Raw genomic sequence first — 18,198 nt, 5'->3', positions numbered from 1 at the left:
AGTTTGTTGTTACTTGTTAAAGCCCGATGTGAGAAACTCTTATGAACGTCAGTTTGATAATCTATAATTTTTATTGCTCGTCTGATCTGCATTACAGAGTTTGTAACTGTATATATTACACATACATTAAAATACATGGGTGAATAGGGAAGTATTTTTATGTTTTGACAATAGAGAATAAAATCAGACAATAGTTTGCCTGACCTGCTTCTAGGCCTTTTTGTAGTACATCATGGAAAAAATTTACAAAACTGAAAAGTCTTTCACTCTGTTTTCCCTATGGATGCCCATCGGCTTTGGCATCCTTTTATGTTAAGAGGCTTCTCCCAAAGGAGAGGGTACAGAAATACAATCTGTAGTTTGTTACAGGGTTTGGGCTGGAAATCTGTAGAAGCCGTTGCAAATCGTCAGCTAATGCAGGAGGTCAATGGCCACTTTTTCTTTACTGCAGTTGCAAGAGGAAATGCTTAATAGTAACCGCGACATGTGATGGGGACCGTTCTGTTTCAGTACTCAGTACAGCCTGTAAGCACATACGCTTTACAGGCATACTATTGTTTCTTCCTGCAGATATCTTTATTGCCATTTTCACCTTGCATTTTATGCCTGCTTGTTTTGCTTGTATCCCTACTTTTGTAGCAGAACTTAACTGAATATTATTACCAAAGCAGTTCAATTGATTTTTAAAAGAGGTTGCATCAATTTTAGTTCTGTTCTAAAGAACACCATTCATTTCGTGTGGGGGTGAGAGATGGGGCTAAGCACGTGTCAGCTTTGGAACGGGCTGCACCAGTGGGGACCAGTAAAAAAGCTGCGGGGTGGGGCGTGGGAGTTGCTGATTGTAACTTGTAAATTTAGACTTGCAAAATCTTGTGGCTAATTTTTGTGCTAGTCTTACCCTGCAGTAGGAAGGAGGCGACTGAATCAGTCTGAGAGTTTGTTACTTTGGGCACTGATTGTTCTCATCAAGCCTGCCTCTGACTGTGCCTTTGAACAGTGCCTGTACAATGGCTGTCACTTCTTTTGTGTGGGGGTCTTTTGATTCTGGAATGATACAGATAGTGGCAGAAACCTGTAGGAAGAGAGCTGGTAACTTGAGAAAACTCTCATGAAAAACTTGGCCAGAGAATGGTTTAGCACGTACTGCTCCCATCTCGTGATAAAGTCTTGCAGTTTAGGTATAGAATGGGAGGCAGTGAGTATTTTGTGGCACTTTGTGAACAGAGAGAGCTGTGTTAGCTTTTTTTTTTAAAAAAAAAAACAAAGCAATTACTGTTAGCTTTATTTTTTCAGCAGAGCCATTACAAGGTTTTTCTGTCTGTGGGGTGAGTCACAAGCTTCATGTATATGAGTGTACTGTCAAGATTGCTTTCAATGGCTAAGAGAGTATCCCCTTATATCTTGTGTGGGGTTTTTTTCTGAAAAATTAAATTTTTGGTTTGTATGACTGGCTATAAATGTTTATCTTAAGACTTGAATCTGTTTCAGTTTTTCTCTAATTTATAAAGTAATTGGTAAATCCAATGCATTTATTGCTGCGGATTTGAAGCCTCGCTGTTTTTTCCAATAGACGAGAATTTGTAGTTACCATTTGCATTACCATTATTATTGTACCATATTTCAGGGCACTAAAAAGGCAATTTTAACATCATTAACATTTTGAAGTTCTTGTATCCTTTTTCAGGACAGCAGCAGCACTATTATCTCAATGCTATTTAGCAACGTTCAATTTCATTTCTTTTAACTTTTTAAGACAACATCTGGGGAAGATGTACGGGACTTCACGAAGGTGCTGAAGAATAAGTTCCGGTCAAAAAAGTATTTTGCAAAGCATCCCCGACTTGGCTACCTACCTGTGCAAACAGTATTGGAGGGTGACAACCTGGAGACGTAAGCGTGATTATAGAGTAATTGCTCCTGGGGTCGCTGGCCTATTCCATTAAAAACAAAAAAGTGAAACCCGAGAAATAATCAACATCAGTTGTAGACCCTTGTGCTGTATTATTTTCTATGAATTGTTTCGCATTATTTGCGGATCTTGCATGTTTTTGAAAAAGTAATGTATTTTATACTTTGATTTTTGTAAGCATTTTATCCTAAAGCCAGGGACTTTAGCAGGTAATGTTGGAGGAGGCTGAATGGCTGTTTTACAGAGAACACTTTTGTAGCTTTGGGGAGACTGGGCTTTTGGAACTGCACTGCTTATTTGGTTATCTCAAAGTCCCTGGAGTTAGAAATCTCTGAGCTGATTGGGTTCCTACAGGCTTCAGAAATATAAGTGGCCTCATAAAAGAGAGCACTCTCAGGGTCTCCACAGTATTACTTACGGTGCTGGCAGAAATACTGCACTTTATTTACTTACTTGGTAGTTGTCAGCAAAGGACACTCTTAAAAGAGCAAAATTAAGATGTGTTGACAGGGTGTAGAAGTAGTTCCATGGATTGACTCTCCTTGACATCCCGGAGTCTGCGGTACTACTGTGTCGTCTGAACACAGCGCTGCTTAGCTAGCGACGGCAAACGTGAAGCTTCAACATACATGCTCTGCCTGCATGCAACAGCCCAGTGCCGTTGTCCATGCTCTGTTTTCATGACTGGAGGACTGTGCATTTTATTTACAATAAACAAGCAAAACGCACTTATTAGCGGATTAAGAAACAGGAGGAAGTAATCTGAAAGCTGGCATTATTAATGGCCTGGCTTCTAAGGAAGCAACGCACATTCAAATGTTAAAATGTTACTCACCGGGGCAGTCTTAAGCTGGTCTGTATTTAAAAACAAAAAAAAAACGTCACCAACACAAGAAAGCAAAGCTGCTTTGATGTGATGGAAGTTTGACAATGGTGCCAGAAATTGGAATGTCAAAACTGTAATCACAGGTCAGGATAAAACTCCCTTGGTCCAGTCATGTGGAAAATATACAGATAAATTGCCAGCATCAGGCTGAGGAAACTGTTGGTATTGGTTCTCTCCCCTGCAGGTGACAAAACTCAGTAACATGTTCCTTTAAATAATTAAAAAAAACCCCAAAACAAAGTAGTTAATCAAGTGTCAGAATGTAATACAATATGTATTTACCTCTGATTATTTTCATGCAGTAGGAAAATAAGCATTGATAACTTTGACTTATGGTGGGTTTTTTTGTTGTCAGTGGTGGTTTTTTACCCCCAAATTTTTTTTAAAATATGTTTTCTAGTTAGTTTAAAAGGAAAGCTCCAGTACTTGAGCAGAATTTAAATGAACTGATTATGGTTTACGAACTGCAGCTCAATCAATAACACTGATTTGGTTTTTTTTTAAAAATTGATTTTTGTTTAACAAAATGAAGTATGTAAGTCAGTCTCCTGTCTCTCCATGATACACAGCAGTATCTGTTGCTGTCTCTTGTCTACATCAATTGTTGCTGATTCAGATAATCTGGGTGGGTTGCTGGTTAAAATATTTTGTGTTTCTCCAGCTTTCTCTTGCTTAAATGGCACTAAAGTTTTTGTTTCATAGTTTGTTTCTTTCTTTTTTTCTCCCTCTCTTTTTTTTTTTTTTTTTTTTTTTTGGTCTTCCTTGCAGTCCTATCACTCTCATCAGTATGTGGCCAGAGCAGTATGAGTGAGTATGCAGAACCCCTTTGTCTGGGAAACTTAGTATACTGGTTGTTTTCTTTTAGCTCAGTTGCTGCTAATCTGATGTGCATGAGCTACAGGGCATGGCTGACCCAAAGCAATAACCCCCTCAGCAATATTGTGAATTTATTTATTTGTCATCAGTCTAACTTACTTTAAAAATAATGTTGTCTATATAATGAATTGCTTTAGACACCACTCATTGTTTTTATGTTTTTTTTTTAAACTAGTCCTTCCCAGTCTCCACAGCTGTTTCATGATGACACACACTCCAGGATAGAGCAGTATGCTACTAGGTAAGAGATGCACAGTTTCTCACCAGTACACTGCATTTTGTGATTGATTCCTGCAGACATTATCCTACTGGCTGGACATTATTTATTAAAAAGATATAATTCTCTGTACTCAGAAGTAAGTCAAATGTTTTTAAATCATCAGCTGCTGAATACAGTCATTTTAAATGTAAAGTAGATGCATTACATCTGGCGTCTGTCATACAGAATGGAAACTGTTGCAGAATTACTGTGCGTTATTTCTAAAATGTGCTGTTTTCCTTTTGTTTCTTCATTTTTAACCTTTGGAAATAAACTGAACTCGTTGGATATATATTTTTTTCCCTGCAGGATTTTAGACTAAGGTTTTCATTTTCTTCCATGATAGGTTGACACTATCCATTACCATTGACTTTTAGCAGAGCATATAATAATTACAAATGTTTTATGTTCTGGCTTTTATGGGATCACCCTAGTCCTTTCATGATAAAATGTCTATTTTGCCAAATCCATCTCAGTGCTTCTGTGTTTTGTTGAACTCTCTTCTGTACATTCAGAGCTGGTGATGGTTAAGCACTAACCAGAGGTACCCTCTCTCAAAAACAAGTAACACCACCCAATTTTTAGGCAACAAAGAAACTGATCCATATTACCGTGGGAACTGAACTGGTTTTACTTTCGGTGGTTTTATTGTTGTATCTGATCTCCACAACTAATAAACAATGTTAACTTTTTCAGCTTTTTGAATAAAAATTCAGAGCTTATGTTTAAGATGACTGAATTCTTACTTATGGGCACCATAAGAAAGCTTCAAAACAGTTTGTTAAATACCTAGGATACCCAACAGATGATCTTTGCAGCATGGGAAAAATGGGGCAGAAACTAACCCTGAAGGGCCTACCTACTGTCAGCCTCTGCGTTTTTCTTTTTTTTCTTTTTTTTTCCCCCAACAATGAATATTTTTTTCCTTCATAAGCAGCATAGTACATTGTCAAAGGCAAAGTTGTAGTGCTTTTCAATTATTTGGAACATGTAATTCATTTAAATCACCCAACATTTCTTTGAATCTATAACTTAGGCCATGCTGTAATTGATTAAAACCCGTGGACAGGACTACAAACTAGGCAAGAGCAAAGAAATTAGACTTCTCTAGAAAGATGTGAGAATTTTCTGTCTTCCTATGTCCTTTTTTCAGCCTGTGGTGCCAGAATGCTGTGGCTTTCTGTGCCCAGATGAAGCACAAACTCGTTAAGGATCAAGGGAGATCCCAGCTGCAACACCTGTTTTCCCTTTCTTCCCCCTTAGCTCTTACCAGTTCTGCTCTGGATTAGACTCACTGAAGGTGGACGAAGGTGGACCATGTATCTCTTTCAGGATACAAAGCTAAATCTGTACCTGCTTTGTGCAGAAGTTGGTTAACAAAACCACAAACGTAAAAAATACTGATAACTATATAAATTTACTATCTAAAGCTATTCAAGATGTTTTTTCCCTCTAATAATGAAATCTAAAAAATGAAGACCTAATTCCATCTCCATCTTTCTCATAATTTTTATTGTGTGCTTTCTAGTTGTATCTGTTATTATGTATATTTCACATATAAACTAGTAAATATTTTTTGTTGTCTTGATCTTTTCAGCTAAGCTTCTTTCAGGAAATATTACCAAGGCTTCCTTAATAAGACTGTGCCCAGCAGAAACAGTATATTGGGGCTTAAAACCATTATTGTTACCCATTGAAAAATACTCAACTCTCAGTTTTCTGTTAACAAAGTCCGCTACCTGCAATCAAGTGCCGTGTCCCCGTTCTGTTGTGCTGTGTCACTTCTGAGTTGCTTCTAATTCCTTTTCTCAGCTTTCATTTTGTATCTTGCCTTGAAGGCTCTTTGCAACTCTAAGAGTCCCTTCTCTGTCTCCGTGTTCTCTGTGATCAGGGCTGGCTCCTGGCTCCACATGCTATTCCAAGCAAATCCTCACTAAATGATGGAGATTGAAAACATGATGATCATGGTAGAATCTGCATTTGTGAGACGGGATATCTATTACTCGCTCTCTAAGAGATTCAGGGCAGGCTCTCCTCTCTGAAAAATACGGGTTTTGTACTACTTCCCTACGTGACAAAAGGTCTACGAAGAAATTAATTTAGAAAATTATGTTTCATCAAAGACTTAAAGATGCTGAGCTAAGCAGCATAACAAAGGTGACTTGTAAGCATCTAACACACTCTTGTTACTCACATGAACTAGATCTGTTTGAGATGCCCTGGAGCAGAGATGGTCTGAATGTCTGTAGTCACTTAGGAGCTTGTCCTTCACGGGAGGTGTTGAGCACAACGTCCCACCCCAGCCGTGGCAGGACGAGGCGATCAAGACAACTTCATCCTGTGTGTGCTTTTGGTTATCCTCCTTCAACCCTGAGGAATATTAGCAAATGTACAGATGGGCAAGCTTGCTCCATGCTAAAAGAAGACACCAGCATTCCCATTTCTTTAGGGCTTTGCACACTGCTTTTAAAAAGAAGTTTGAAGGAAGATGTCTGTAATAATGCATAACACACTTGCAAAAATATATGTGAAATTAAGATACCTTTATAGTAAAGGAAATAGCTGTATTTGGTGCAGTCCAGTGTATGTGCACAGCATTGAGTGTTCCTAGATTTTTATGTGTGTGTCTTATGTAGATAATGTGTCTTACGTAGAAAATTGAATAGATAGAAAATTTCTGCTGCAATTTTAGAGCAGTGGGGCCTTATATGTATACTAATCCAGTCCTTTTAGATTAATTCCTTCCAAATGAGAACCATAGGCCAGGACTCCCTGTAATTACACTGGGTTTTGTGTTGTTTTCCAGGACTTGTCTGTCCACAGTGTGATGTTATTTGCCAAGCATAATTTCAGATGTTGCATGTGCTGTATTTAAAAAGTATTTATCCTCTTTTGTTAGTCCAGCTTTATAGAATTCAAAAAGAAAACCATCTGCGAAAACATCTCTTTAACTAATTTTACCATGAGAGTTGTGGTGGTGCTAATGATAATTATACTAGAGATAGAAAATATACTTGTTCTTTGTTGCTTGGCAAGTAGAATTAGTTAATCATAGCACAAGTTTCTCATAAAAGTCCTCTGGATTATAGGTTTCTGTCACAAAATCTAGGAGTTTATTCCTGTTTATACCAAGATTGCCATATCTGAGCTGTTTCTAAGTAGAATTGATCTTCACAGTGCTTCTGTTTGAATTGTGCAGTCTCTGAAAGTCATGGTCTTTCCCTGCCTTTCAGGCTCGCGCAGATGGAAAGGACCAATGGCTCCTTCCTCACGGACAGTAGCTCCACCACAGGAAGCGTGTAAGTAACTCACACTTGTTAAGGCTGCCAGGAGCTTTGGTTATAGCTGCATGGTATCATCTTCATAAGTTGTAACACAGGATTTAGTCCCAGGGAAAGTAGCTAATAAGTATGACACTAAGGATGCCTGCATAAATTTCATTATTCCAACCACCAGTTGTAGAAATTGGTGATGTTCATTTGATGATGTAAGGGAACTCTACATTTGTCAGCCATTCCGCTTCAAAAGGGAGGATATTTCATATGACTGGAAAAAAGTCACAGCTCTATAGGTTCTAGTTTGTAGTCCTTTTCTGCTTTTATCAGATTGGAAGAGAAATCCTTCTGTGCCAAAGTGGACAATGGAGTGGGTCGATAGCTTGTTCTATCTCCCAGAACAATTTTTGTCATTGAAAAAAAAATCATCTGTATTGAAGGTTCTGCAGAGCCAGAAGAGCGTTGCTACTTCTTGCTAGACTTCAGTTTGGAGGCTGCTGATCCATCTGTTTGTACTTGGGGATATAAACATAGCCCCACATTAATTTTATCAATGCCATTTTCTTTTTTGAATTGTGTGTCACACTTACCGTAAAAGCCTACATTAAAATGCATTGATGAGCCTGGAAAGCATAGAACCCGTTAAATTACTGATGAATTAAATACGATTTTTCTCATTGTAGAAATACATGGAACATGTATACATGGAATGTTTTAACCTCACTGTATCATCCGTTCTGTTCATTAAATCAGTGTAGTAGAACTCTGCCTCTTTTAAGTTATTAATGGATGTCATCAGCTTTTTTGAAGAGGAAACAGAAATTGTTCTTGTTCAGCTTTGTTTAGGAAATGCTATTGTTCTCAATAGTACTTTAATTTACTGTTTTAAAATCTAATAATGAAATTATTCTACCTATGAATGTACTAACAATTTGAGATTTAAAATATTTTGCTTCAGGGAAGCACTTGTGATCACCTTTAAATGTTTCCTCTTTATTGCTTAATTAAATCTACTTACATAAATAATAAAACTTTTTTCATATGTAAATGTTTTCTTGTGTTTCTGTCATTGGTAGGCTCACTAATGACAGAAATGCAGCCAAACTATTCCCTTTTGATTTCCCTTCAAAAAAAAAAAAAAAAGAGAAAACATACTGCCGCTTGGCAGGGAAAGCTGAAAACTTGAAAGCAGCTAAATGCTTATACATTTGATCGAGTTGTTTATTTTGCAATTAATGAGTCTATTCATATACAAAGACCAAACAACCGTCTATCCCAATGGTAAAAGGGGGGGGTATATACGCTTAATTTTTACTGGCAAATTAGCTGTTGATTTTAATGCAATTTCCCTGTTCACCTATGAAAATGACCTTTATTTTAAGAAAAAGAATAACATAGTGAACTTCCGTACCAACGTGTGAGAGGGACTTCTGAAATTGGGTCTCAGTCCTGTTTGTCAAAAGGGGACTGTTACACAAACAAAATATGCAGAGATTTAGAGGCCAGGGAGGACAAGAAAGTAACTTCTGTACCAAATGGCACTTTCTGTTTTATTTGCAGATAATAATGCATGCTTTCATTAAGGTACATACTGAAGTACTCAAAAAATTCTGAACTATGGCTTGAAGTTTGGAGTTAAACTATTGCAGGAATCTACACAGCTGTGAAGTTTGGATCCCAGTTTGGATCATAAGTCGCCTACAGCTGGAACATTGGAAGTTCAGGATTATAGTTCAGCTCTATTCTTATTGTTTAAATGCAGTTTGACATAGGAATGAGTGTGGTGTAACCATTCTTTATAGACTGAATTTGAAGGAGCAATTTGAAATTTGGATGCACATTTTTTCAGCTCTGATGCCCCTGCTGTAAACCTATCTGAGCAAAATCTCATTTTCCTATGGTATTCTTTCAAACCTTCAGGAGATGATCACTGGTTTGGAAAGCAAATTTTCTGCTTCTTGTAATTGGATTTCTGTTCTGTGATCTTATTTTTATCGGTCCTTGAGAGTCCTTCAGTTAACTGTGAACCTAGAAGAGAGGCATAGTTGCACTTAATATTGGAAAGTTACTGCTTTGGTCTTGTCAGGTTAACAAGTTCATCAACAATACTTTTAACACTCTTCGTGCTCCGAAGAGTATGTGTAAGAAGTCTTCCACATTTGAATGACAATAAGAAAACTTCTGCCATCAGTTCATGAGTTTTTTGCAGGAATGTTCTGCAGTATGCCATTAGGTTAAGAAAACATTCTTCAAAGAAATTTCTTGGTTTTAACTATCCTGTTGTCTTGAATGTCATTATGACTTCTCCTACCTCCCTAACTAAGCTTTTTTAACCCTCCCCTAAGGGTATGTTAATTCCATTAAAAAACACATTTTCCTCAACTGGAAAAATATTTCTAGATAGCAAAAAAATTCGTAATCTCTACTGTAGTATGTCCAGCTTCTTAACAAATATTCTAATGCTCTCATGCATGAGTTTTCTGATATAAATACATTGAACAAAAATGTTTTTCCTTCATGTCATCTTCTCCATACATTAGGGAGCTCTAGATGTTTAGGCTAGACTGTTGTGATGGATTTTCTTTAGCTTTAATTCATGCGAAAACATCCATATCTTAAAAGCAGACTGGCCTCTTCACAAGTGAAGATGAGCATAAGGAAAAAATGAAGACTTTGCAGCAAAGGATGATAAATAGTGTCCCTAACAGAAAGCTATGCCTCACAATTTGACAAATCATGGTGTAGTAGAATGAAAAGACAAAAAACATTTGTTAGGAAAATAGGACAAGAATGTAACCCTCTTATTCCTGTAACGTACAAACTCTCCTATCTAGCCCATACTGAAGTTAAGTCCACTGGACATAGTGTAAATAATTTCTGCATAAATGTGAATGTTTAATAGCTGTTTTCTGATTAATGCCTTTACTACCAGTCATCTTCATGTCTGCAGCACTGTTGATGCCATTTCACATTCATCTGAAGGCAGAGTTGGAACATATCTGAAATTTTACTTGTCAGGGAGCTGTGCACTCGGGTGCAGGAGTAGAAACAAGCGGTGAAAGCCAATGGTACTTTTAGCTGGCACTGCCACTCAATGTGTCGTAAGTCAAACTGGAGCCCCAGTATGTAGTACCTGAATGCTTTGACATGATATAAGTGGTTAAAAGGCATCTTGTGACAATAAGAAATTAGTTCCACATTATTATAAAATTAGGAGAAGAACAAGTAAGTTAAAGACAAAGCATTTTGAAGTACCTTCTTGAACCTTATTCTAATATTTCTCATAGCGTTAGTAGGCTAAGGTATTTGGACTAGAATGCATGGTGCTTAGTGTGAGAGCCACAGGAAAAATGAAAATGATCAATGAAAGAGGATCACAAATACCCACATCTTACTATCTGAAATCTAATTTAACAATCAGTTTTCTTAATCAGATAAAATAATACACTGATGAAAAGTGACTGTCAGGAAATCAGAATTTTTCACAGCATAGTCTTGATGCAAGGGAAGTTGCATGCAATGTATTTGCCTCTTGCTTCCTCCATGCATAATGCATGTTTTGGAATAGACCTCTTGAAAATATATATCCACAAAAAGAATAGGATATTTCAAAGGCCATTTTCCCTGGGTTTCTTTGTTGGGATGTTCTTTTCCTTTGAGATGTACTTCTTTCAAATCTGACCTCCTGGGATGTCATTTTTACTGCTTTCTACTATGGTGAAATGCTGAAAAGGAACTGCAGTCTCTGCTATTGAAGGACTTTGTGTACTTCTCTAGCTTTTTCTCGAAGCACTCAGGGTCTTCAGGAGAATAACCACCAAGAAAGGATGACAAATTTATTTTGATGTTGTGCTTTTATTTTGGTTGCTGATTGCCATCTCCAACCAATTCTGCAGAAGAGAGTCCCAGATTCTCAAAATGAAAGTGTTTGTGTGCCATAAAGCATGTGTCACTCCCTTATGTTGTAGATCATTTTGAAGCCCTGTCCTGGGACTCCTGCACTACTAATGAATCTGTCTTAATTACAGTCATGAGGTTTGCTGGTGCAGGTTCAAGGTTCAGGTTTTTTGAACCAGTAATTTTGCAAGGCAGACCAGAGGTGGAACACATGGTAAAAATAGACTTTTCCTTCAGAAGACTTCTTTTATTAGGCACTTCTTCCAGCATGTGAAAAAGCCTGCTCTCAGCTGCAAGGTGGGATCTCTAAAAAAAGATCGGTCAATATTCACAGTCTGTCCAGTGCAGACTCTGAGACTCTGAACCAGTGAGAGAGGAGGGAAATGACATTTTCTCTGGACTGAATAACTGGGAGTCCAAACTGTAAAATTATCTGGAATCCTTCTTGAACAATTTGTATTTAGCTGTGTTGATCTCACCTACTGGACCACAATACAGACAAAAGTATCTAAGCATTTACTGGGTAAACTCTTTCTTTAATTGGTTTATAAGTTTCATTAAAAAATGAGGTTACACCTAATGTACAATCTTGTACATTCAAATTTAATAAATTCAAATAAATATAATAAATCCAGCTTTACAGAGCCCTATTAAAAAAAAAATCAATTTCAGATGACCTACATAGTTTATAAACTAATTCATCATCTTAAAATGTAGAGAGCAGCTTTTCGATGCCTAATTAAAATAACCAGACTAAACTACTTGAGCACATGAACCTTTCCTGACAACATCAACACCCTTGCACAAAAGAAGGCTGTACGTGTAGTTACACTGTATCATTTAAATTAATATGCAAACAGTGTTTTGATAAAGCTGTGTTCTCTCTCTAGTCTGCGTTAACATGCTGTTTCTGTGCTCCCTAAAGATGTGACACTGAATCCCCAGCACTTCCCAGCTTAGTGCAGCCGTTTAGGTCGCAGCGAGGGGATTCTGCACGTTTCTGCAGAGCTGTAGAAGCCCTGCTATATGCCGCAGAGTTTGAAGCCCCAAAAGGGGTTACATCACTTCGGCAAAAATTTAGTTCAAAGGGGTGGGGGTTTTTTATCAAGATGGTTAAAGAATGGAGAAGTACCATGAGGTTTTAATTATCACATCCGGATCTGATCCAAACTTCATTAACTGCACTAGCATTTGCTTTAATTTTAACTAGACTAATGCAAAATAACAAAGGAAGTGATGATGAGTTTCCCTGAGGTCACTCAAGTAGTGAAAAAGAGAAAGCCGTTAGAAGCTTTTTTCTGTAGGTAAGGAAAAAAAAGGAGCACTGCTCTGTTTCTTTTTCAGCTAACACTGTCAGATATCCCCTATATTTTTGAGGGACTTAAATGCACATACAACCCCAATTATATTTTAATTATATAGCTGTATTGAATGAAAAATTCATTACCTTTATTCATTTGCATGGGAAGATCAATATTGTCATTTTTTCTCATGGGTATAGTACTGACTACAGCTAAGGCAGATAAGAAATAAGTGAATGTATGTGATTTCCTTTAAATTATTGACTCATTGTTAAAAGCAGAACAACTCACTAATTAGGTTCCTTTTTCAATTTTACATGTAAATGTTCTGCAAACTAGTAGTTAATCACAAAAGATAAGATGAAGGAAAGTGATATGCAACCAGAACTCTGTGGAAGGATGTCTTCATACCTGACTGTTTTTAACCTTCATATCATAAATGAACTTATGTGGAATAGAATGGCATGAACTTTTAAAGTGGATAGAACTGGCACAGGCTATAAATTTTTTTGTTTTGGTTTGGGTTTTTTGTGTATAGCGTTACTTGATGCACATTTGCTTGATTGTAATAGTCTCGATTTTCAAATCTCATTGACAAGTCGGAAAGCGGAAGACCACATGATAGCTTTGTGTAGATAGTGAATAGTTATCCTTGAGAAGAAATAGTTCGTTGTTCTACTGTAGGATTAGTCTTCAGTAAAAAGGTGGTCTTAAGCAGTACTACAAAGAACCAAATCACTTTGCTGCATGATAGAAGTGCTTTTCTAAGAGAGAGACACCAAGAATCAGTTTTTATTAAATCTGTGGTTATTTTGGCTTGCTTCTAATACTGGTGTTGCTTTTAAATTGGTATTGATGTACTGAGCTACCAAAAAATCTTGGTTCAGCAGGATAAAATAGGGTCTTCCATTACACAAACAGTATGTTTGCAACTCTCATTTGTTCCTGTCACACGCATTTGCTCCCTTTATCCCAAGAGCTTGAATTTATTTCTGAGAAAAACCCCAATCCATGTGCATGGCCTGTAAAACACCTGATGTGTTTTACTTGTATATGCATTTGTTTATAGATTATTTCTCACCACAGAAATAACTTCTGTTTCCTTCAGGGCATACATTTCTAAATAACTGGTTTTACTATTCATTCAAATGAGACTGTACATTTGGATCTTTTGTGATGAAAGAGGTTAAATTGACTGACAAGAAATTTAAAAAAACCTCTTGAAAAGCTCCATTACACTTTTACTTGGAAAATAAATACTTTGCATGTAATGAACTTCCTATTTTTTGTATGTGCTTTCAAAGGCAGTCCTTGAGGATACTTTTCATTATGTCAGACCACAATCAGTTAATAGCAGAATTCGTAGCTCCTTCTTTCCAACAATTGTAGGAAAAAGGTCAACACAAGAAATATTTTTAATATGAAGAAGTCTCTTTTCTAAATTAAATCTGAATATGCGTATGTGTACTGCTCATGTGTTTTTCTCTCTGTTATTGACCATGCTTTAACTGTAGAAGATCTTTAGGATAAAGTTTGTAGGGACAGTACTTCACAGTATCATAAAGTAGTCTCTGTTTTGTAGTCAAGCAAAGAAGAGAATTTAAAGAGGGCTTTCTTCAGTATCCATACTTCTGCAGCAATTTCTCTCTTAAAAACATGAATAGTATATTCAATAGTATGTTCAATATCTTTATCAATGATCTGTATGAGGGGATCGAGTGCTCCCTCAGTAAGTCTGCAGACGACACCAAGCAGGGCGGGAGTGTTGATCTGCTGGAGGGTAGGAAGGCTCTGCAGAGGGACCTGGACAGGCTGGATCGATGGGCCGAGGCCAACTGTATGAGGTTCAACAAGGCCAAGTGCCGGGTCCTGCACTTGGGTCACAACAACCCCAGGCAACGCTACAGGCTTGGGGAAGAGTGGCTGGAAAGCTGCCCAGAGGAAAAGGACCTGGGGGTGCTGGCTGACAGCTGGCTGAACATGAGCCAGCAGTGTGCCCAGGTGGCCAAGAAGGCCAACGGCATCCTGGCCTGTATCAGAAATAGTGTGGCCAGCAGGAATAGGGAGGTGATCGTGCCCCTGTACTCGGCACTGGTGAGGCCTCACCTCGAATCCTGTGTTCAGTTTTGGGCCCCTCGCTACAAGAAAGACATGGAGGTGTTGGCGCGTGTCCAGAGGAGGGCAACGAAGCTGGTGAAGGGCCTGGAGCACAAGCCTTATGAGGAGCGGCTGAGGGAACTGGGGTTGTTTAGCCTGGAGAAGAGGAGGCTGAGGGGAGACCTCATCGCGCTCTACAACTACCTGAAAGGAGGTTGTAGTGAGGTGGGTGTTGGTCTCTTCTGCCAAGTAACTGGCGATAGGACAAGAGGAAATGGCCTCAAGTTGCGCCAAGGGAGGTTTAGATTGGACATTAGGAGAAATTTCTTTACTGAAAGAGTGGTCAGGCCTTGGAACAGGCTGCCCAGGGAAGTGGTTGAGTCACCATCCCTGGAAGTATTTAAAAGACGTGTAGGTGAGGCGCTTAGGGACATGGTGTAGTGGTCATGGTGGTGTTGGGTTGATGGTTGGACTCGATGATCTTAGAGGTCTTTTCCAATCTTAATGATTCTATGATTCTATATGTTTTTCTGCTGCTGATTTATCGTTCTTGAGTAAGCTAGCAAGTGAACTATTTTTAGGACATGGTATCCTTCACTGTCTATCCATCTGACTTGACTTTCGGAGAAAAGCTAGCAACTGGGGAAGAAAGGCACACCTATACAAACGAGCAAAGTCATTTGGACGTTATAGCATAGTTGAAAGTGTCAGGACTTCTGTATCTCCTTACCAGAAGGTAATTTCTATGTGAGTCAGGAGGAGGAGAGTATTATAGTTTATTTCTATCCCCGAATCTGTAAGGAGGAGGAGATCCGCTACCCTTGAAGAGTTTCAAGTTATTGCATGTGTATATCAAAACAGGAAAAAAACCCTGGAAATATAATGCTAATTCAAAACCTATAGCATTATTTTTGCAGCATTGTCAGTCCCTTTGTGCAGTGCACAGTGTTAGCTAGATACCTGATGATTCATTACTCTATGACTTCTTGAAGAATTCTGTGGGGATTTTTTTCTCTCTGATTTTATTAGGTAAATTGGGCACACTACAATTATCTCCTAAAGAGTATTAAAAATGTCACCTACTTATGGTCAAAAAAAAAAAAGGAACTATCAGATAGCTTGTCTGGGTTTATTTATTTTTAAAGCATTTCAAATCAGTCATTTTTGGTTTGTATTATCTCAGATTCTTGCTTTCACTATTTCTTTTCAAACCACCAGCAGCATTTGTTCTTTATGCATACATGAAAGTAAACCAGTCTTCTACACTGCTACAGATCAATCTTCTTTTTCCTGTGCATCGTATGTTTATATGGCTTTTTTTGCAGTATGTTTTTTAGAAAAAACTCATAAAAATTTTAATATGATTTGCTGACACACACATCTGATACTTATGTACTAGATTCTTGCAGGCTTATTTCCTGTTCTCTTAGTCCTCTTTCATAAACAAACAAAACCCCTCAGCTTGACAAAGGTGTTTGCTCACATAATAAATGTTTTACTGCTCTGTCTTTATCTATGTTGTTTTATTGCTCTAGAGAGGATGAGCATGCCCTTATCCAGCAGTATTGTCAGACGCTGGGAGGAGAGTCGCCTGTGAGTCAGCCACAGAGTCCTGCTCAGATACTCAAGTCAGTGGAAAAGGAAGAACGAGGAGAGTTGGAGCGTATCATTGCTGACCTCGAGGAAGAGCAAAGGTCTCATAATCATCCTACCTGGTGTCTGAATTGTCACCTCATCGTTGTTTGAGCCATGCATGTATTATGTATAGTTGTCGGAGATGAGAAGAGATGGACCTAGGAGTCATGATTTTAGCGCAAAAAAAAAAAAAAAAAATCAATCAAAGCATATGTCATGCATAGCCTGACTCTGTTAGGTGGAAGAGGGTGGGTCTGTAATAAAATACCTTCGTTTCACCTCTACTTTATTGTTTTACCAGAAGTCAAGATGTTGTCTTTGTATGAGCTACTTATGGTCTGTAGTTGGAGGTGATGATAACATCGTTTGATCTAAGGACGTTTTTTATTTTAATTTGCTTGATTAAGTCGATCATTCTCCTCCTCTTTTCAATATGCCAGGAGTCTGCAGATAGAATATGAGCAACTAAAGGAGCAACATCTTCGGAGAGGAATAAACCCTCTTGCATCACCTCCTGACTCTGTTGTATCACCTCAGCATGCTTCTGAAGATGCTGAGCTCATTGCTGAAGCTAAACTCCTGAGGCAACATAAAGGTCGCCTGGAAGCAAGGATGCAAATATTGGAAGATCACAATAAACAATTGGAGTCTCAGCTTCACCGGCTACGGCAGCTACTTGAGCAGGTAGATATACACTAATGTCTTTCCCCCATGTTGTTTCTGCACGATGAATTTCGTGGTGGAACAAAGTCATTGGAATTTTACTGCAGATATTTTCACCACGCTAGCTTGGTCTGTTGCGCTCGGTCATTTCTAGGATGAAGAGAGATTTTTTCCTACCATCTAGTATAAACCATGGTGAAAGTCAAATGAGTACAAGATGATTACAAGTGCTGAAGTGATCATGGTGACTTACAAAACACTGAGAATAACACAAGTGCAATAGTTTTTCATGAATTAAAAAGCAGGGGGAAGAAAATATATACCCTATTCCAAGTAGTGGTGCCGTCGCACCCTGTATTTGACTTCAGTTTTCCAATCTTTCCTTAAATAATTTGTTTATTTGTTGCCATGGTTAGCCACTGAAATCTTTCTTAGCATGCCAAAGACAGATGGCCAAAGATACGTCTGAAAATGCAAAGGAGCAATTCATTCTGTTAAAAATCCAGTTCCTCTTGAGCGGCATATTTAGACCAATAAGCTACAGCAAAATGGTCTGCGCACAAGTAATGCTGGAGGCAAGAGCCTTCTAGCAAATGTCCGTAGCTAGAGATTGTAGGGTTTCTTTGTTGGGGGAAGAAATGTTGATTGTTTTGAAGTCAGCATATGCACATCTAGATTATAAAAATAATAGCAGCAACATCTACAAAGTGCTGTTAGAGATGTTAGTTTGTACTGCATCATGTGTGGAAGCTTGAAAGATGAAGAGAAATCTGTGTGAATGTTTCCTCCTAATTGTTACATTTGGGTCAGAGTCCAGTAAGGCAAATGATTCCTGCCTTCCATGAGTCAGGTGGCTGGCTGTACGTAGTAGAGGATTTACCTAAGCCAAGAAACAGACCACATAAACCAGGTATCAAAGTGGCATAAGTTCCTGCTGTAGATGATACTCTTATCACAGCGATAAAGATTATTTTTTGTTTGTTTCACTGGCCGACTTTGTCATTTTTCTAGGCAGATTTGGCTGAATAGCAATAAGATGCATCTGTTCCAATGGCTTCCGTACCCCTCTAGCAGAGTATTTTTGTTGTTATTGCTGTCGTCCTAGCATCTTTAATCAGTATTTGAGTAGCTTAAATATTTAACAGGGAAGATGACAACTGATGCCACTGTCAACAATCATTCATGAAGTAAGTATCCTGAGAACTCTGGGCAATACTAGGTGTTTCAGAGAAGGTTTTAAAATCTGCAAAGAAACAGCTGTAGAATAGAAACAGAAGTTCTGCCAAACCCACAGTCACTTTCAGCTTAGTGCTTAAAGCAGGAACATGTTCACCCTTTAAAACTTTCCTTTTTCTAATGTAGCTGTGGCTAATCTTATAATTTTGTAATCTTTTCTGTAT

The 18,198-nt window shown here is 38.1% G+C and overlaps 1 protein-coding gene across 8 annotated transcripts in view; it reads left to right on the top strand.

The window, feature by feature from the left end:
- The window catches only part of UTRN (utrophin), a 275,914-nt gene that overhangs the window by 244,102 nt on the left and 13,614 nt on the right, over nt 1-18,198 (top strand). For 6 of the 8 annotated variants that reach the window (XM_075146239.1, XM_075146238.1, XM_075146237.1 and 3 more), the window contains 6 exons: nt 1,754-1,890; nt 3,564-3,602; nt 3,847-3,912; nt 7,164-7,229; nt 16,036-16,194; nt 16,576-16,819. In XM_075146239.1, the coding sequence (XP_075002340.1) occupies nt 1,754-1,890; nt 3,564-3,602; nt 3,847-3,912; nt 7,164-7,229; nt 16,036-16,194; nt 16,576-16,819 (711 nt within the window). Of the gene's footprint in view, nt 1-1,753; nt 1,891-3,563; nt 3,603-3,846; nt 3,913-7,163; nt 7,230-8,765; nt 8,791-16,035; nt 16,195-16,575; nt 16,820-18,198 lie in introns of those variants that run through there. The other 2 variants (XM_075146236.1, XM_075146240.1) reach the window with 2 other exon arrangements.

Source organism: Calonectris borealis, chromosome 3 (assembly GCF_964195595.1).
Source record: "Calonectris borealis chromosome 3, bCalBor7.hap1.2, whole genome shotgun sequence".
NCBI lineage: Eukaryota > Metazoa > Chordata > Aves > Procellariiformes > Procellariidae > Calonectris > Calonectris borealis.
This window is presented reverse-complemented; position numbering and strand designations above follow the sequence as displayed.